Here is a 19,224-nt window from a genome sequence, read left to right as displayed (position 1 = left end):
ATTGGCTGGCAACCGGTTCAGGGTGTCCCCCGCCTACTGCCCGATGACGGCTGGGATAGGCTCCGGCACGCCCGCGACCCCCGTGGGGACTAAGCGGTACAGAAAATGGATGGATAATACAATACAATATTAGTGACATACCCAATGATGACATGATTTCACGTTTGGGGGAAAATCATGAATGTATTCAAAGGCTTTCTTTTTTGGCTTTCTGATTCTTAGTTTAAAAAAAAGAAAGAATAAATTATAGTTTTGTTTCTGCAAAAACTAAAAGTTGCCAGGAGGCTTTTTTCTAGAAATAGCTTTCTTGTCCTTTCTTTCCTCAAAGAACCAAAATAAAATTTGGTGCAGCTGTTGCGTCTCCTCAAAATAAAACCGTCTGTGGCGGGGTAAGGTGTCTGCACAGGACACCAGGCGCTAAAAATAGACCCCCCCCCCCCTCGGTTTGATTGACAGGTGGCATGTGCGCTTGGCCATTCCCTTAAAAAGTCATCCCGCAGCTCCACATCTATTCTGGGAATGAGTCGCCACCGCACCGCACCGCCCGCCGCCGGGCCGAGCCCGGCCGAACCGGCGACCGATCCGGTCCGGCGAGTCAAACAGGGGTTACTTACTTGTTGGGTGCCGGCTGGGGTGATGGGGAGTGGGGATGGGTCGGGGGGGGTGGACACTGGTCCTCCTTCTCCTGCTTGATTTCCCTTCACTTGGAAGCTCCTCCAAGAAGTCCCCCAAAACAAAACTACCGGCCCTGGACGGCGAGTAGTTTTGCTAGCGTCCGGACCCGGAACGCTGACCCTGCTCAGAAGGGCCGGCTGCTCCGCTGGGGGGCTTTATACCCCTGTGACGTCAAAGGGATTCACACCGCATTGGTCATTGGCCGCATTGGGGGGGGGGCGATTTCTTTACACAAGTGGTCCAGCACAGCTGCTCCTATCTGTAAAGTCGCGACACCCCCTCCCAGCGCCTATATCCCTTTTATTTTTTTATTTTATTTTTTGCCCTGCACGTGTTGTCATGTCGCTCTTGCCCCCCTCTCTCTCTCTCTCTCTCTCTCTCTCTCTCTCTCTCTCTCTCTGTCGTCCTTGAGTCCAGCTCTTGACTTGGCTCAACTGCTTCCCGTCTAACACGATACGGCAAATGACGGCTTTGTACATGGCATGATCTTGTCGACCACATGTCGTCAAATGCAAATGATTGCTTGTGACTGGCCCAAAAGTTTAAAACGCGAGACAGCGCAGTCCTGGCAAAAGTTTGCTTCGTCCCATGCGGGCACCTCTTCCAATCAAGCGGGCTCGTTCCCGAGTGTGCACCCCGAGTGTGCGTGCGTGCACACGAGAACGCGCGGTGCACGCAACACACATAGAGGCCGCTAGGTGGCACAACGGCTCACGAAAAGGAGTCGGGAGCCAAAGGAGAGTCCAACGAGCCTTTTTCTATGGTTTGATGAGTTTATTTGACAGACAGACAGACAGACAGACAGACAGACAGACAGACAGGGACAGCGCACATCAATGAAAGAACATTTCTGTAGATGCACCAGAATTAGCAATGGGGCTAAATATAGAGAGGGCCTTTATAAAGCTTCAGAAGATGACCAGGTCCTCGCTCAGCTCAGCGCTTACTTGGCCCTTCTCTCCACATTTGTGCACAAAAGCAAGGTTTGTCCTTTTGCTTCCTAATTGGAACACACAAAGTATTGAAAGAAAACACCATGCGAGCTGGAAACAAAAACACACGGTCAAAAGTTGAGGTTGCCAAGCGTGCTCGGACGTCTGGAAAAAACAAGGAAGCGGCTGGAGAAATGAGGCCGAGCGGGCTCGAATGAGACCTTCAAAAGAAAAGGCCCGGCGGCAAAAAGAAAGTGGCAAAACTGGCGGCCCAATCTGGCGCTTTTTTGTTTGAATGGCCCGACAAAGTAGGCCGTCAAACGCCGGGCAACGGCGAGGCCGCAACCCGAGCGCTTCCGCCTTGATGACTTCCAGCCAAGTCTTTTGAGCTGACTCCTACTAACTCGACTCGCACTTGAAGGATGAAGGACAATACGCTCGCAAATTCCGGACGCTCATCCTCCACGACACCGAGCCAGAAGAAAAGACGCGGACCTCCCTCAGCCGGACCTCAGCCGGAGCGGAGGCTGTCGAAGCCGCAAAACTTCCAGCGTTTCTCCAGCGTGGCGCCCACGCCGCTCAGCTCCTGACGGAACATGAGGGGCAGACGCACCATCAGTCGCTCCAGCTGCCCCGACGACACCTAATACAAAGATGGCGTCACCTTTCGTGCCATTCTCGCGTACGCGCATGCGCGCGTAACAGGCCGCCACAAGTGTGTGAGCTCTGCTCGCTCGCTCGCTCGCACCTGGCAGTCCAGCGTGCGCACGTAGGAACACAAGTATTCCAGGTTGGCCCCGAACGGATGAACGTGCAGGAAAGCCGACACCACGCCTGGCCAAAGGTGGAACGGCCGTGATTGCCACAATGTCGTCAAATTAGCATCTCATTTGCATACGTTACCCAGGAGCAGAGCCTCCTTCTCCGACACCAGGACGCCTCCCGTCTCTCCACTCGCGTGCCAAGCCGACGACGACGACCAAAAGGCAGGCGCAGGCGCAGGCACACCCGTCACTTGATGTGCACATGAGCTGAGCGGTCCGAGCGCAGCGCTGACCTTCTCCCGCAGCTCCGCGCCGCACATCACCTGCTGACACCGGCAAACAAGTTGAGGAAGGAAGCCGGAAGGAGTTTGCGAGGCGGCGGCCGCAGCGGCGTACACTCTGCTGCAGCAACAGCGGCTCCCCCTCCAGGAAGTGAGCTTGGGTGCGGGCTCGCTGTAGCTCCGCCGGCTCGTCCCGCAGGCTCAACACCTGGCATGCGACAAAGGCTCCACGTCACTCCGCGCAAGGCACGCACGAGCACACGGAGGCCAATTGGGACGGCATCTACCGGCGGCGCCACAGCACGGCACGGCACGGCACGGCACAGCACCCGTTGTTGTTCTGGCACTTTGGCCGCTTGGAATGATTTTTAGTCAAGTCCAAACTGGCCCGGGCTTCCAAATCAATCCCTTGGAAAATGGAATGACTTTGGAAGATTGGCTGTTTACACTTGAAATGACAGATGCGTCCAGGAATGTCCCGCCAGTTTCGTCCAATCGTGGCTAACGTGCTCCATCCATGCGCACCCGCAACGGGACCTGAAGTGCGAGACGCCTGCAATACCGCGTACGGCCACCAGGCGGGGACCTGGCGCGTCCAATTTGTGACGACAAATATAAATGAGGACAAATGACGCCCTCCAGCCGCTTCAGTGACGAAAATTGTCCATTTTGGTTCAAGGTGCAGCATGAAAAGGAGGCTGGAGCTGCAGCTGGAGCTGGAGCCAGCCTGTCAGCTCTCAAAAAGGGTTAGGGTGTAGGGTGGGCGTTCAACACGGAGATAGATCACGAGCAACGCAAACACAATGGACGACAAGTACCTGTTGCGCTGGCAGCAGCGGCGGCACGGAGGCCTCACCCCTCCGCGGCTCCGCCTCCTGGCTCAGAAGCTCCTCCTCCTCAAAAGCCTCATCGTCTCGGTGGCCGCACGTGCTCATCTTGGCCGTCTTCATCTTCTTCCTGAAAAGACCTGGCTCGTCCTCGTCCTCGTCGTCACGGTGACGTCTGAGCCCCGACAGCTGCTCGCTGTCCGCCTGCGAACACGTCAACGTCGCCTTCAGCAATTTCATCATCACGAGGCTGCGTTCGTCGCCGCCTACATCATCAGCGACATCGTCACCTTCATCACCATCATCGCGACCCCTCACCTTTGCGTTAACGAGACTGGGGTCATGGAGGGGGTCGGGCTCAGTGACGCCGGCATCCACCGTGACGCCGGCATCCACCGTGACGCCGGCAATCAACCCACCCACCGTGATCCTCCAAAGGGCAGGCGAACGAGCGAGCGAGCGAGCGAACGAGCCCGTCGGGTACCAACCTGGCACTGCCTGGTCCACAGGTCAATGTTCTTGCGCTGAGCTTTGGAGAAGTGGTCCCGAGACTTTTGTCGCCCCGACGCCGCCAAGACGGACGAGACCTGGTCCACTTGGGCCGCAGAGGAAGGGCGAGACATGGGAAATCTGTTTGCGGGGCTCCGCCGTGCTAAATGCTAAACGGAGCACAAGCGCTTGACGACGTACACTGTGTACTCAGGCTGTGCGCGGGTACTTACCAAGTGGTCGGGTCGCTTTCCGTTCTCAAGACTTTCTTTGCGTGCCCAACGCCGAATGTCGGCGGGCGTTCCCAAAAGTGTGTGTGTGTGTGTGTGTGTGTGTGTGTGTGTGTGTGTGTGTGTGTGTGTGTGTGTGTGTGTGTGTGTGTGTGTGTGTGTGTGTGTGTGTGTGTGTGTGCTTGCGTGTGTGTTGTTCTTACACTGCTGGAGGATGGTGGCGAGAGCGCAGCGGAAGGCAGCCCTGGCCTTGCGCAGCACCCGCCGCTGCTGGGCGGCGTCTCTGCGCAGTCGTCCAGCGTGCGCGTTGGCGCTCTGCAGCAAAGCGTACATGTGGTTGGCGCTGGCGCGGTTCACCTGCCCGCCGTCCAGCCACCACAAAAGCACCGACGCGGCCCAGCTGAACCGATGCTTGTCTGGTGGAGAGAGTGCGCGCGCGCACGCACGCACGTACACACGTTTGCTTTGGCTTTTTCTGCTGACGTCAGTACACAAGCAAAGAGGCGTCAAGTCCTTTGGTGGACTGTGATGGAAGGCGCCATCACGGGAGCTCGGGCATCCGATGGGGCCGCCGGCGCCGAGTCCCCGGCTGGGCTCATTTGACTGACAATGGGAGCAGCGAGCCGAAGCATTAGGGAGCCTTTAGGGGCGGCCCCGTCAAAAGCGCCAGCGCAGATTAGCGAGGTCTTACAACACGGCGCACAAAGCACAACAAGAGCGAGCGCCTTGAACAAGAAGCTGCCTGCGTGTGCCTGCCTGCCTGCCTGCCTGCCTGCCTGCCTGCCTGCCTGCCTGCCTGCCTGCCTGCCTGCCTGCCTGCCTGCCTGCCTGCCTGCCTGCCTGCCTGCCTGCCTGCCTGCCTGCCTGCCTTCCGCAAACAGAGTAGTTCACCCAAAATATTTCCATTCAACCTGCTCCGATTCTATCCAACATCTCAGCCCCCAACCCCCTTCTCACCTTTCAGGCACTCAGCCAAGAGGGCCGCCTCCTGCTCTGAGAAGTGCGGCATGAGGGAGAGTGGAGGCGGCGGCGGCGGCAGCAACGACGGCGGCTCCTGCTGTCCTTGGCCTTTTTCTCCTTGCAGCAGTCTCTGTTTACACTCCCACTCGTACAAGTCGTCTCGAGCCTGCGCAAAGTCCACGTGGATTCGGCCCGAGTCTTTTTTGTCCGCCGAACCCAGATGAAGCCGGTAGCCTGCGAGACAAAAGAGACCGAGTTGAGAGGAGCTGGCGCAATTTGTCCTGCTTTCGGCTACAACCAGCCAGTGTCGGTCGCTGGCTATGTCACCTGACAAGCGGAGCGCCCGGTCCACCATGAACTCCTCGCCGAATCGAATGTGGCAGAAGTTCTTCTTGCTTTTGCGTAAGGCCACGATGTCGCCGCAGGAGCTGAAAACTTCCCTGACGATGTCATCGCCGGCGCGCTCTGGAAGTCCGCCCACAAACACCGTCTTGCAGCCGGGCGGCCGCGGCCGGGTGGACGGCGGGGGCAGCCCTACCACACAGCGGCGCCGTCACAATGGAGAATATACGCTGGCGTCGCCGCCACTCTTACTGGGGTTGGGCGGGAAGAGCGTGCATCCCTTCAGGCGGATGATCTCCTTGGCTGGGGGCGGGTGCGCCGAGCCTGGCGAAGAGAAGAGAAGAGAAGAAAAGAGAAGAGGGCCAGAGCGGCGCTAAATCTTAGCGTCCGCCGCATTTTGCCTGCACGTGATTCAAATTGGCCTTTCATTTGGTGAATTTTCCAGGACTGGGAAGGGAAGGCAACGCGTCCAGAAAGCAAAGTCAAGCTTTCCCTTTGAGCGCCACTGAAGAAGAGCGAAAGTCACATGCAGGAAAAAACGCCATCTGAGCTGTGATAAGCAAGAGAAGAAAAGGAAGAAGAGGAAAAAAGGCGGCCGCTGGAGATAAAAAGCGCAGTGGCTGCGGCGGAAAGCGACGGGGGAAGATAAACGAGTCAACGCCAGCAGAAAGGCCCGCTCTCCGTCCCGCCGCTAATGATGACGAGCGAGCGGCGGCGCCCTCGGCCGCCGCCGACCGTTCATCAACGTGTTGCGCGCGATAACCCTGACAGCTCAATTGCGACCGTTCGCTTAGCCCGAAGGAAGCCAGTAAGCCGCGCTCCTCCCCAATGCAAAAGGGCGCAGATGCCCTCCTCATTCGCGCACCCGTGTCAGAATCACGTCTGCTAAAGTGGTGCAGACGATGCTGGGGCTCTGCAAAGAGAAGATTGCAGTGGCCAACGGGAGCAAAATGGCCCCGTGGCCCCTAACCCTGACAGCGACCCGACCCTGTCCATTGTCATGGGGCCCTAACCGTGACAGCGGCCCGCCCCGCCCGCTGAGCACAATGGCCCCGCTTCGCAGATCGAGTCTTTCGGCTTGTTTTCGACAAGACGCCGCCATCCAATTAGCTTTGTTTGACGGATTAATCGGCGCCGGCGAGGCGTGCGACGCGCGACACCTTTTTGGTGGCAGGCGACTCGTTAGCCCACATGAATATTCACCGGAGCCTCATTGCGAGTGTGATGGTCGATTGACAGCCGCCTACCTGATGAGCTGGCCTCCGGGTACAGGAAGTTGGCTGCGGCGAGCGGTCGCTGCGGCAACAGGGATGCCTTGCCCGTCGCAGGGGGAGGCGCCACGCCATTGGCTGCGGGAAGTGCACGTAAAGCACACTTAGACGTGCACGCCCAAAACCACAGCTGCACAGTCAGTGCACACGTGCATGCAAACGTAGGAAAGATGCACATGCATGAACGTAAACGCCATGCCAGGCAGGCAAGCACGCTTTTGCATTCAAAGCAGCGCACGCACATACGACACACGCAGCTCTCGGGACGTACCGGCGCTCCCACGTGAAGTCATCGCGCTGGCCGATAAACGCCGGACATGGAGGCGCTTGACCAGAGGAAGGAGAAGAAGTGGCGTTAGGATTCTTCGGCCGATGCCGTCTCATTTGGGTCGTCTGAGCACGGGGAGGGAGGGAGCGTTTTGGCCAGGCGTCAGCCACTTTGCTTGGCGGCGCCGCCGCAGACTCCAAGTGGAAGGTGTCAAAGCCCGCATGCACGTGCGCTCCCTCGGTTCGCCTACCTGCCTGCCTCTGTGTGCGCCCTGCTGCGTGATGTGACGGCAATTAGCCGCTGCCCTGCTAACGACTGGCGGCTAACGAATGACGGCTAACAAAGACCGCGGCTAACAAAGACTGGCGGCTAACGACTAGCGGCTAACAAAGGTTCGCCATTGGAGAAACGTTTCCGTTTGAGACGACTTGAAGCGGAACGCTGGGCAATTTCACGGCCAAGTGCGAGGAGGGAGGGCCGAGCGACCGCAACGCTCCCCGTTGTTGCTTTTGCCAGAAAAACAAGGCCATTTATCAGTCTGTCTTGTCTCGATTTGGTTGTTTTTGACTTTTGTTGTGAGGCCAGCATTGCCACGGGAGCAAACGGACGCGGCCGAGAAACAAGCTAACAGTGAGTGGCCTAATGAAAAGTGACAGCGCGCACGCACGCACGCACGTGTGACAGGCGAGCCGGCTGATGTGCGGAAGCGGCTCGCCGCTGCTGCTGTCGCTTTGTGTTTGCATCAAGGCCGAGCGGCGCGTCCAAGCGGAGCGCTAGCTGGCTGGCTGGCCAGCCTGACCTGCCGCTCGCGAGCAAGCGTGGTCGTCGTGTTCTGCTCCTTCTTCCTTTTAGCTTTCAGCAGCGGCCGCGTGGCGACGCGGCTTGGATTTGGACGGATGGCTCGGCCCAAAGCGACCGGCTCGCCCATGCAAAAGACGTGCAAGCCGTCGGCACACCAACAGGCTCATAGGGAAAGTGCGAATGTGCCGAGACCGCCGGCACTTTCACAGCTCCCAATTCTCAATTCGGTCCTGAGTTTGGAGGCCGACCCAAGACGATTAGGGTGATGGCATGGCATGGCATGGCATGGCATGGCATGGCATGGTTCCTGTGTGGAGCAGGAAGTGTGCCTTGTCTGCAGGCTGCAAATGCTCACTGCACCTTGATGGAGAGTGCGCGTGGTTTGCCGGTCGCCAGTTGGCGCCGCGCTGCTCCGTCAGTGCCGCTGCACACAATGCGCTGCATAGATCAAGATGTGATGTGGGGGAGGGGCGCAGCGTGGGGGGAGTGCGGGGAGGGCGCTACAGCGAGGGCAGCAGCGAGGACAAAGAGGTGGAAATATAAACAAGATGGACGCCCGCGAGGACCCAAAACGACAGGAGGGAAGAGAAAAACTACCGCCATGGATGTGAAGAGAGAGAGAGCGAGAGAGAGAGCTGATCCAAGTGGGGCTACACCGTATCTGGTTCCGCAGTATGCCTTTTGGGCCCCCCCAACCTGTTTGCCCCCCCCACACACTCTTTCATCCTAGAAGATGAAAATCACTTGATTTGCCTTCCTTCGTTTGAACATTCTCTGCTTGCGCTTTGTTCCACTTCACGCAAATTAAGTCAAAAACAAAGGAATGTTGCGCGATGGCGAAGGTGACACGTGCTTGTGCTTTGAAGGATGAACCATTTTGAGGTGCTTGAAAGGCTGGAAGTGATTTTTCAAAATAAAGGTCAGCAGCGCCGCCTTTGTCCTCACCTGCCGCTAACGAGCCACATTGTTGCCGCACCGCGACAACTTGTCAGAGTGCGTGAGCGCGAGCGGCGCCGCTTTCCACGTCGCCTGTCCATCACCGAAGGGGCGGGGCCGTGGACATCTGTTTAGAGTGACGCCACGTGTCGCTAACGACACCACACACAAATTATTCGACGGAGCGCTATTATTTGGTCGGCGTACGTGTCGACGTGAGTGTGGGCGCAAATGCTTGCTTGCTTGTTTGTCAGTTTGCGATTGGCTGGCAACCGCTTGGTTGGGTGTGCCGGCTGGCGACCGCTTCCTGTTGTCAGATGGGATAGATACACACAGAGTACACAAACACTACAAACAGTCATGCGCACAATACACAACACTACACACACATCGCTACACTCGTCCCCACTTGAGTTTGGGCGCTGCTACTAGCCTGGTGTCAAGCTAACAGCTAGCGCATTCATGGCTCATGTTTGTCAATACAGTTCAAGTGCTTCCTTCCTTCCTTCCTTCCTTCCTTCCTTCCAAATTCTGCAAGTTACGCTCGCTCTCAAGTCGGCCTTGTGTTTGTTCCAAAAGGACCTTGGCAAAGTTGTCGACATCCAAGAAGTCCATTTCCTCTTCACTTTGGCTGCCACATTTTTCTTTTGCAAGTCAGCAACGAGCGCCCGCACAAAGAGGATTACGGATGGCGTGCGCCAGCCTTTGAGTGGAAAGGACCATTTATTGCTTTTTTTTCCGCCACTGTGCCTTCTGAGTGAATATTAGGCGGGGTGCGTGGCATGACACCGTTTGGACCGACCGACCGACGGCTCCTGCTCTCGTCGATGAGACGCACACGCGCTACACCACAAAGAGAAGTTTGAAAAAGGAAGGCACAAAGACAGCAAAAGTGGCGCCTCTGCGACACAAAAACGCTCAGCGACAGCGCTGCCGATTGGTTGGGTTAGTCACATGGGGGGCAAGGCCTCTTAAAATGTCACCACGGAGGAGCAGGTCCACGAGGATCCGCATCACGTGGCTGGCTCCTTGCTGCTGCCAAGCCAGCCAGCTTCAGGCCTGCCTGCCTGTCTGCCACCTAGTATACATATACATACACTAACTATATAGCTAGCTCATTTCCATACATATATATCAAAAATCTACCTATCTATCTATATAGACACACACATGCAGACAATACATAGCTGAGCGAATACATACAGTAGCGCTCTGAATATGTTATGCGTGTAGACAGGCTGACAGACAGACAGACAGACAGACATGCGGCTAAAATGCGTCCACTTCCGAGGTGACGTGGCGTGCATGGGCAAAATGTGGTGATGATGATGATGATGACGACGATGATGATGATGAGGAGGAGGAGGAGGAGGAGGATGATGAGGATGATGATGAAGAAGAAGAAGAAGTGTAGCAGTCGCTCACCAAAACTTGTCGTCAAACAATGCTTAGATAAGGGTGGCTTATGTTTTGAGCCTTCCAACTTGAGCTTGCTTGCTTGCTCGCGGTTGCTACGAACTGACAACGGACTGGTCGCCAAAGTGAGCCCAGAGAACCGAGTGTTGGGATTCGTCATGCGAGACCACCCCGCTGACTTTTCATGACGTCTCGCAGCAGATGACGTCATATAGACCCCCACACCCACCCCTCCGCGGTTGGTTCGCGCCCCGATCTGCTCGCACGCACGATTGACGGCGCGCGTGTCTGCCGACCCGGCGGGCGGCGGCGGGGGACGAAAAAGTCCCTTTGCAGGGTTCTTCCGCCTTCCTCGACTTTGCCACCAAGAGGCACGCGCACGCGCGTACTCATCGAAAGCAACCGGGCGCGAGCGACCAAGAAGGGAGTGACGAGCGCGCACGGCAACGAGCCGAGCCTGACTTGCATTCAATTAAGCATCAATTGATGACGTCAAAGTCAATCCATCCATCGCGCTCCTGCTCTATACGTCACTTGCGCTGCTTACCTCGGGCAGAAACGCGACGACGATGAAGATGAAGCGCGCCAAGAGGAGCTTCAGCCGCTGCGCGGTCGCGCGCACGTCCGCCCGCGGGGATGCGCACACACGGGCGGGCCGTGCGTCATCATCATCATCCTCATCATCATTCTCTCATGATGTGTCCAATTGTTATCGTTATTATTGATGAAGCAGTTTCATTGTTTTGTTTTGTGCCCGTGTGCGCTTTCTAGGACGAATTCTTTGGGATCAGAATGACTTGAATAAAAGAATAATCAGGTCAGGGGATGTCGTGGAATTGGGAAGAGACTTTTTGGTCATTATGGGCTGGCTGCATCTATTCATTTCACTTGACCAAACGATCCAAATGAAAAGAAACAAAAAGAGGGGGGGGGGAGGCATCCAGCATTTTGACACGCAACATTTCCAAGTCAAAAGAGAAGCATTGGTCGAGATGGACTCGTCGAATGTCGCCGGACGTCGTTCGCCGCCTCCGCCAAAGCTCAGTTTACCAAATGATCACTTTGCCTGCCACCAGTGTGAGGTCGCGGGAGTCGGAGCGCTCCGCCCCAAAATGGAGTGAAAAAGCCAAAGGGGACAGCGACTGACTCGGCTGGCTCCTTAAGTGAATATTTGGCGCCCTCTCCTGTGCCGGCCAAAGGAACACACGGAAGCGACATGAGACTGCGGAAGAAGTGACTGCACTGGTATCCGCTAGAGGGAGCTAAATCCAAGTCAAAAGATGAAGCAAGTCTGGACAGTGACCGGGCGTCTCCACGGAAGGCAATCGGTCAAAAGAATTACGGAGAAAGCTGACAAAAGCGGGGTGTTATTTCATTGATGGCAAATAGCTTGCAACATTTCATTCATGGGCTTGATGAATGAAAGCACTTTTTTTGTGCGGGTTTTGTGCCTCCTCGTATCTTGCCTTATCCAACGCATTTCCGTCATGACTTGGGTATACTCACGGAGCAGTTGAGTTTCCTTTTTTTCTGTCACTCTTGAACGCTTTGCTGTCCACGATTGCTCCATGTGCGCACGCGCGTAATTCCGGGGCAGGGCGTCACCCGTATCCCATAGAAATAAGAGCGAATTAGTCAAACTCGTCTAAATCAATGGTCCCCAACCACCGGGCCGCGAACCGGTACCGGTCCGTGGGTCATTTGGTACCGGGCCGCACAAAAAAGAAAAAAAATATCGACGATTAATTAATTTCAGGTCAAGACGCTCGTCCCGGTCACGTAACATGTTTCCCCAGTCGAGCCCGCAAAGCTAGCAAAAATAATAAAGAATTTATTTTGAAAATTCTAAAAATAAAATTGGGGCTTCTCTCCCAATTACATCCGTCGCTGCATCTGTGCCTCTTGACACAGGTTAATTCAGGTCAAGACGCTCGTCCCGGTCACGTGACATGTTACCCCGGTCGAGCCCGCGTAGCTAGCAAAAAAATGAGTAAGAAAAAGAGGTGTTTGGAAAGAGGAAAAGGCCCAATGAGGAGACAGAAGAAGAGGCTACAACTGCCAAGAAAAAGAAAGCTGGATTAAAATCAAGGCAGAATATCCCGATATCGCCACAAAAGCACAGAAAACCCTGCTTCCCTTTCCAACATCCTATCTATGTGAAGCGGGATTTTCTGCGGTTACAGCGACCAAAACAAACCTACGGAGCAGATACTTAATGGTGAGTTATTTTTATGCGCTTTGTATTTGTGTTAATGCCAGTAGTATCATTTTATTTCATTGTATTTATATATACTTGTTATAACTGATTTATTTATATAAAGGCCGGTCCGTGAAAATATGATCTGACATGATCTAAATATTCCTCTGACTTATCAAAGTCCCAAAATATTCATCCAAATGACTTTCTAATCATTCGTCAGTTTGGCTGATCAGAGCAAAGAGGCTCAACTCGCTCAACTCCTGTCCCGTGGGCGACAGCCAGGATCGTCCTCCGTCGGCGGCGGGACGTCTCCCGTCTGCCAGCTTCCGTCGAGTCCAGACCTCGCCGGTCTTCACAAAGCCTCCATTGAGGCATCTCTGTGACATCCGCCGCCCGTCGGAGCCACTTGGGGTTGCCAAGAATCGGCCAAGAATCGACCAAGAATCCCAACGGCGAGCGTCAAACGTTGGCTCATAGGCAGGCAGGCAGGCAACGCTGCCCTACGCTTGTTGCTTCCTCTTTTGGGGCCGAGAGAAATTGCGTGGCTGCAGGTCCAGCTTTGAAACTTCAAGTTTGGGTGAAATTTAAAAATGCAGAGTTCTGGGAACGCTTGCTCCGTCATCGAAGGGGCCCGCGTTCGGGTCGTCGAGAGAGAGGTGCTGTCGGCCTGTGCGTCCGCCCATCCGCCTTTCCCGCCGTTGCCATGGCGAGCCCCCCGCGGTGACCCGCTCTCACTTTAGCGGCTCATCTGGATTAGGCTCCATCGGCGCGGTCCCCCCGCAAGACAGATGGCTAGACCCCTGCCCACCCCGGGGGGGGGACCTCGCAATGGTTTGTCTAACTTACTGATCTGGAGGTCCCTGGCTGGCGCTAGCTGGCTAGCGTGGCTGCTAGCTAGCTGCTTTTGCGGGGTTCCAAAGTGAAGGAAAAGAATGAAGGCCACTTGAATGCTACTGGAAAATGTCATCTGTGGTTTACTTACTCTTCAACTTTGAGTCTTTTTCAAAGGCTTGTTCGTGAGGACCAAGAAGGACATTTGCAAAAGTTTCACTTTTGTGCCTTTTGCCTGACTTTGTTCCTTGCAAGAGCAAATTCTTTTGTAGATGGCTCATTTGGACTCGATGCGTAGACTCACGTGCGCTTCCTGGCCGGGCCGCTATCGGACTTCTACGAGCTTATCTGAGCCGGACCGAGTGCGGGGAGGAAGCGCCGCGCGACCGACACGCTGTCACTCAAGTTGCTGATGGCGAGCGCTCACGCTTTCCTGTGCAAAAAAAAACAACAACCAAAAAACATCTCAACTGCTCAAATGCTTTGGTGGGCCTGTTTCCTAAAAATAAGCATTGTGACAGCCCATCTATATCGTGTTTTTGTGGCCATCTCTTGATATCGGTTTCAAATTTTGTATTGTTTGCGTTTATGCCAAAAGAGCAAATACTGCTGCTGGCGTGGAACGAGCAAGATGTTGGACAAAAGGAGTCCAATTGATGAAAGTTTTTTTTTGTCCAATCCAACCAAATTGTTTCCAGTCAATGCGATGACGTTTGACTTGTCAGCTGCGTGACTTTTGCTCGGCTTTGCTTTGCACTTTCTTTGCAGCCGAGCCTGAGCCCGGTCGCTCCGTCCTTGCGTCACATTGCGCGGCCAACTTCATAAAGGCAGTGAAGTGATGAAAATGAGCAAAATGCCCAGTCAAATTAGCCGGACGAAGAAGAAGAAGCCAAAGAAGAACAATCGGAAATCATAATGCTGACTTCCCACCACCGCACGCAACTTGCATCGTGACGTCACCCAGGTCATTCCGACCCGTCAATTGGCGCAACAGCTGTGACGTCACCGCCCCGAAGTGACCACTGCGTGCGTAGCCCCTCCTACGCTGTCGGTCGTGCTTGAAGGACCGAGTCATTGTTCGGGCGTCGTGGACGCGGTCGGGTGTGCGCGCGCGCGCTCTGTTCTGCACCGAGCCGAAGGTGACGCTTGGCTGGCTGCGCTCGTGACAGGACCAGGACGGACCCAAAGCTCCGGTGGGTGCCGGTGGCCTGCGCGTGCGTGTGCAGACATGGAGGAGCGCGCGCGCTTCCAGAGGAGAAAACAAGCCAACCCGCGCAGGAAGAACGGTAACTTTTCATCACACAAACGAGTCGTTACCTCCGCGGTTCACACCCAAATTTGAAAAGAGTTGCAAAAGTTATAATAACGAGAAGAAGAAAAAGAAGCGTGTGTGTGCGCCGCGTGCGCGCTTGTGCTCCATCAGCGTAGTTTCATTGAAGCGGTGCTTAGCAGCGTGCACGGCCTTTTTCCTGGCTGCAACCTGTCGCTCGCTGCGTTGTGGCGAGGCGAGGTGGCGGGGACTGAGTGAGTGATGAGTCGCCTTTTTCTGCCGTCCGCTTTGACAAGAGGGAGGGCGTCCGTCCGTCCGACATGTGCCACTTGAGGATATGTCAAAGTTCACGCAAGTCTTGCTTTTCCCGAGAGCAGCGCACCCAAAGTCAAGCGAAATGCCTACGCACGCACGCGCGTGCATCACGCGCCATTGATCACCACCGAGATAACGGCCCGGCCCGCCCCGTCACAGACACAATATGAGGCAGAGCAGAGTGAGGCTGTCAATCATCAGAGCCCAAGTTGATCATTCTCTGTCATTTGTTTCTTTCTACGCCGCTCGCTCGCCATCATCAAATGAGGCGCTCACGTCTCAATGATGTCAAGATGCTCCTTGACAAATCATCCAAGTGGCACCAAACCAAAAGGCACATGACTATGCGGCTGTGCTGTGCGTCTGGATAGATTGGGATCTTGCAAATACAAATCCTCCGTATATTGAAAAGAAACCACCGCTGAAACTTTGTCTAAAACGAAACCAAGAAATTCAAACAAGTCAGCACGTTGAGAAAAAGAAACCACGCGGAACCAGCCAATAGAAAGCTAGCCGGCAGCGACACTTCAAAGCGGTGCCCACCCGACTGACGTCCCCTTCATCCGGCCCGGCGCTCGATGGGAAACCGGCTCGCTCGCTGGCCTGAGAGGAAGATGATGACTTGAAGATTTGCACACTTCCTGCGTCAGCGCTTTCACTTCTGCAAACCTTCCTGGAACCTGCATACACGCACGCACGCGCACACGCATTTCCACGGAGTCATGGCTGCATATCTACACGGTGCAATGTTGTCACGGTATATCGTAAACAAGCACCTCCCCCTCCAGTGTTGGACCACGACGCGGCGACGTCACGAGAGCGGCGACAACAAAGTGAAGAAGATGGGCAGACGCTGGGTGAGTCGCCGCGGCAACGCCTCCATCTGCACGTCCGCCCGCACATCCGCCAAAGTTGTTCCGTGAGCAATTGCGACGCGGGAGCTCGTGACAAGAGTTGCCCCGTTGGCCTCAAATGTTTTGACCTATGCCTTTCATTCCCTTTTCGTAGCCAACGCCACTCTTTTCCGTCAACGTGAAGGCTTGTGCGGGCTTTCAGGGCCATCGCCGGCCCAGTACCTATGGCGCAGCCGCACGACCGTCGTCGACCCGCGAGACCCGAATGAGGCCCGAGACGGCGGTCGCGCGGAGGCCGCCGCGGGAGCTGCCGCGGGAGCCGATGCCGGCGACCCGATGGGAGAGCAGGTCAGGGCTGGCGTTGCAAAATCAGCTGTTGGATGACTCGAGCACAATACTGCTTGTCCCAAAGGTTACACAGCAGAACGTTTTCTTCTCATTTTATTCAGCACCATGGCAAAAAGCACCCAAAAGTCCCCCCCACCGTGAAGCTTAAAAGCCACCCAGATGGCGCTTAAAAGGAATCCAAATCCAGCCGCTTTTGTTTCTTTTGCGGCGTCTGCCTGCCATGCTTTTTCCTCTTTTATTGGCCTTCATTTTGAAGTCTACTTTTGCTTGATTCCGATTTGGGGGGAGCCTTTCAAAGGACGGGGGACGAGAACAGACCACTCGGGAAAGGCGCACAGAAGAAGCCCAAACGGCGGGATCCCCCTCCCCTCCCCTCCCCACCGGAGATGACGCAATGTGTTGAATTGACTTTTCCGTTCAATTGCAGCTGCCGAACGACGGCGGTGGCAAGCGCAAGTTCGAGTGCGCAGAGTGCGGAAAAGCCTTCAAGTACAAACATCACCTGAAGGAGCACCTGCGCATCCACAGCGGTAGGTGGCGGGCGGGCGCCACGGGTAACAATGGATTAGGATGGGAGGGAGGGAGGTCCACAACTACGGCCTCCTCTGACATCTTTTCTTCTTTCCCCCTTTTCTTGTTCTGGGCTGGCTGCCAGGTGAAAAACCCTACCAGTGCCCCCACTGCCAAAAGCGCTTCTCCCACTCGGGCTCGTACAGTTCGCACATCAGCGGCAGGAAGTGCGCGGGGCCCACGCAAAGGCCGGCGTCCTCGCCCGCCGGCCCCGCCCCGCTCTCCCGCCGGCTACAAAACGGCACATCGGAGACCGGCCCGGAGTACGGGCCGATGATGGGCTCTTGTCATGGCTTCCGTGCAAACGGGGTCTCCACAAACGGGTCCGGCCGCCTGGGAACGTTGAGTGTGGACTTCCTTCTACCGGGTTTCAACCGTGTCCACAAGATGCGCAGACAAAAGATGGACAGGAACCCAGAGGAGGTTTCCAAAGCGCCAGCTTACCCAGTGAAGGAGCTCGGGGCCCACACGGAGGAGGAGGAGGAGAGCGGTCCAGCTCAAAGTTTCACCCACGCCGCGCAAAAGGCTCGGACGGTCCCAAACAAACAGAGCGACCTGTCTGTAGAGCTCTCGTGCCAGTTCTGCGAGGAGACTTTGCCGGGACCCGTTGCGCTCCACCAACACGAGCGCTACCTGTGCCAGATGAACAAAGGCGTCCGAGCCCTTTCGCAGCCAGCCACCGGACTTGGTCCGGGTTCCGAGTGCTCGCAATGGCTCGCGCCCACCGCCGAGGGGCCCCGCGCAGTCCCCCCTTTCGGGGACCGCCTGTCGGCCACGCAGACTAACTGGACCGTGAATACGGACCCCGACTCAGAGGAGCTGGTCAAGATCTCCTTGGCTGTGGGCCTTCCGCAAAAGTTTGTTCGGGACTGGCTGACTCGGCGGAATCCCAGTCCTCCCGAGGGCGGTGGCTCACGACTGCGGCAGATCTCGAGACACTCGCCGACGTTGTCAAACGCCGACGCCTTTACGACAAAGAGTCCAGGGTCAAGATCACCGGGGGGCCCTTTGGACTGCAACGGTCGTCCGGCGGCACTCGACTCCATATGCGTGCGGTGTAGCTCCGGCACGCCAAACGCTCCGGTCGGGGAGGAGCTTTACGCCGATACTCCGCTGGATCTCTCTGTGCCCAAATACCTGGCGCGTGAATTCAGCGGCGACAGGAAAATGGGATCCGAGCAACCGGAACTCAGTGGCGACGGAGGAGGCCGGACTTCGGGAGCAGGAGACCGGCTCGGCATGGAGAGAGAGTCGCCGGACGGTGGCAGAAAGCGCCACCTTGTGGAAAAAAGCCCCATGTTTGGGAAGGATGCCTCTGCAGTGAGTCGGCTCCACACTTTGCCGACGTTTGTGTCACCCGCCCGCTACCCACTGCTCCTGGACTCGGTGAGCTTTGCGCCCCAAATGGCAAGCAGGGCCGGCGCCTTTGCCGACATATTGCACGCCAGCAGCAAAACAGCTCTTCAGGTACGTTGCTGGGGTGCCTTGAAATTTGATGAGCAGTTCATTTGTTCACATTCTGTCTGCTGGAGGATGGGCAGGTCTGGGGGGGGACGGGGGAGTTGCATGAGGGCAGCCAGGTTTGTAAGCTCTGTCCAGACTTGGGATCATGGGGGGCGGGGGTGTGGGTGTGTGTCCAGAAGGTGTCTCCCAGTCAAGAGGTGCGAGATTATCATTGCACGTGTATGTTTGCGTTAGAGGGAGCTGTCGGACGGGTCTTTGGACTTCCTGTCAAGTGCGGAGCAGCTGACGGGAGGCCGGCAGGCTGCCAGTGGCGGGACGTACGCCTGTGACGTGTGCCGCAAAACATTCCAGAAGAGCAGCTCCCTCCTAAGACACAAGTATGAGCACACAGGTACAGGTGAATGGTGCTCTTTGTGGCTCGCTCTTTGTTTCTTGGGCTGCCATTTGATTTGTTTCCTTCCCCCCCACCCACGCACGCACGCACGCACGCACGCACGCACGCAGGCAGGCGTCCCCACCAGTGCCACGTCTGCCCCAAGGCCTTCAAGCACAAGCACCACCTGATCGAGCACTCGCGCCTGCACTCGGGCGAAAAGCCCTACCAGTGCGACAAATGCGGCAAGCGCTTCTCGCACTCGGGCTCGTACTCGCAGCACATGAACCACCGCTACTCGTACTGCCGGAGGGAGGCCGAGGAGAGGCGGGTCCGCCGGGAGGCCGCCTCGCCGCGGGACTCTCGGATGCGGGCCCCGCTCCTGTCCTGAGCGCTTTCGCCACCGGGCTCGCTTTCTGCATTCTGCCTGCCTGCGGATCTGATCCACATCTGTATGTGTCAAATCAAAAGCAACTTTTTCAGAAGCCACATCAAATTATTTTTTGGTGTCATTGCCTAACTTATTTATTTCACATTGTCATTTTGGGACACACTTCCAACTTTGACCAATCCAACTTTAGTCAAAGAAAAGCTCTTCTTACCATCCATCCATCCATCCATCCATACATACATACATACATACATACATACATACATACATACACACATACATACATACATACGTTCTCATCCGAGGTGGCTGTGCTGACCGCTAGGTCGGCGTGCCGCCGCCATCCTTCCATTCAGATCAATGAAATAAAAAGCTAACAAAATGAAACGTGTCATCTTCTTCTCATGAACGAGTCG

The 19,224-nt window shown here is 55.9% G+C and overlaps 3 protein-coding genes across 11 annotated transcripts in view; 1 reads left to right on the top strand and 2 right to left on the bottom strand.

Moving 5' to 3' along the window:
- ttn.2 (titin, tandem duplicate 2) overlaps positions 1-802 on the bottom strand; it is a 163,836-nt gene extending 163,034 nt beyond the window's left edge. For 2 of the 3 annotated variants that reach the window (XM_037239941.1, XM_037239940.1), the window contains exon 1: positions 615-801. The gene's annotated coding sequence lies outside the window, so the exon portion shown is untranslated. Of the gene's footprint in view, positions 1-614 lie in introns of all 3 variants that reach the window. The other variant, XM_037239939.1, reaches the window with a different exon arrangement.
- Positions 803-1,425: 623 nt separating this feature from the next.
- Positions 1,426-10,855, bottom strand: LOC119115323 (ecto-NOX disulfide-thiol exchanger 1-like). 5 transcript variants are annotated; one of them, XM_037239735.1, is made up of 13 exons: positions 10,740-10,855; positions 7,043-7,097; positions 6,748-6,849; positions 5,753-5,824; positions 5,486-5,692; positions 5,156-5,392; positions 4,402-4,614; positions 3,968-4,074; positions 3,471-3,683; positions 2,768-2,860; positions 2,511-2,697; positions 2,356-2,441; positions 1,426-2,250 (listed from the first exon to the last, which is right to left on the bottom strand). In XM_037239735.1, the coding sequence occupies exons 2-13, from the start codon at positions 7,062-7,064 to the stop codon at positions 2,119-2,121; spliced, it is 1,671 nt and encodes a 556-aa protein (XP_037095630.1). In that variant the 5' UTR covers positions 7,065-7,097; positions 10,740-10,855; the 3' UTR covers positions 1,426-2,118. The 5 variants fall into 5 exon arrangements, with proteins under 5 accessions (XP_037095630.1, XP_037095633.1, XP_037095631.1 ...); XM_037239738.1 differs by having other exon boundaries at positions 2,511-2,694; XM_037239736.1 differs by lacking the exon at positions 10,740-10,855 and adding an exon at positions 10,202-10,431.
- Positions 10,856-13,247: 2,392 nt separating this feature from the next.
- On the top strand, positions 13,248-18,913 carry LOC119139828 (zinc finger E-box-binding homeobox 2-like). Of its 3 annotated transcripts, XM_037280830.1 has the most exons (8): positions 13,249-14,346; positions 14,378-14,509; positions 15,597-15,665; positions 15,817-16,010; positions 16,438-16,540; positions 16,666-18,047; positions 18,279-18,435; positions 18,549-18,913. In XM_037280830.1, exons 2-8 carry the CDS (start codon positions 14,452-14,454, stop codon positions 18,806-18,808), a joined length of 2,223 nt encoding a protein of 740 aa, XP_037136725.1. In that variant the 5' UTR covers positions 13,249-14,346; positions 14,378-14,451; the 3' UTR covers positions 18,809-18,913. The 3 variants fall into 3 exon arrangements, with proteins under 3 accessions (XP_037136726.1, XP_037136725.1, XP_037136724.1); XM_037280831.1 differs by having other exon boundaries at positions 13,248-14,509; positions 15,865-16,010; XM_037280829.1 differs by having other exon boundaries at positions 13,249-14,509.
- Positions 18,914-19,224: the final 311 nt, after the last annotated feature.

The sequence above is a fragment of the Syngnathus acus genome, chromosome 21 (assembly GCF_901709675.1).
Source record: "Syngnathus acus chromosome 21, fSynAcu1.2, whole genome shotgun sequence".
Taxonomy (NCBI): domain Eukaryota; kingdom Metazoa; phylum Chordata; class Actinopteri; order Syngnathiformes; family Syngnathidae; genus Syngnathus; species Syngnathus acus.
This window is presented reverse-complemented; position numbering and strand designations above follow the sequence as displayed.

Excerpts from the sequence above, each read along its gene's own strand:
- LOC119115323 (XM_037239735.1), bottom strand. The coding sequence starts at position 7,064 with ATGACTTCACGTGGGAGCGCCG. Across the intron at positions 6,850-7,042 it reads GACTTCACGTGGGAGCGCCG|CCAATGGCGTGGCGCCTCCC; the intron begins GTACGTCCCGAG and ends CACTTCCCGCAG. Across the intron at positions 5,825-6,747 it reads CCCGGAGGCCAGCTCATCAG|GCTCGGCGCACCCGCCCCCA; the intron begins GTAGGCGGCTGT and ends TCTCTTCGCCAG.
- LOC119139828 (XM_037280830.1), top strand. The coding sequence starts at position 14,452 with ATGGAGGAGCGCGCGCGCTTCCAGAGGAGAAAACAAGCCAACCCGCGC. Across the intron at positions 16,541-16,665 it reads GCACCTGCGCATCCACAGCG|GTGAAAAACCCTACCAGTGC; the intron begins GTAGGTGGCGGG and ends GCTGGCTGCCAG. Across the intron at positions 18,048-18,278 it reads GCAGCAAAACAGCTCTTCAG|AGGGAGCTGTCGGACGGGTC; the intron begins GTACGTTGCTGG and ends TGTTTGCGTTAG.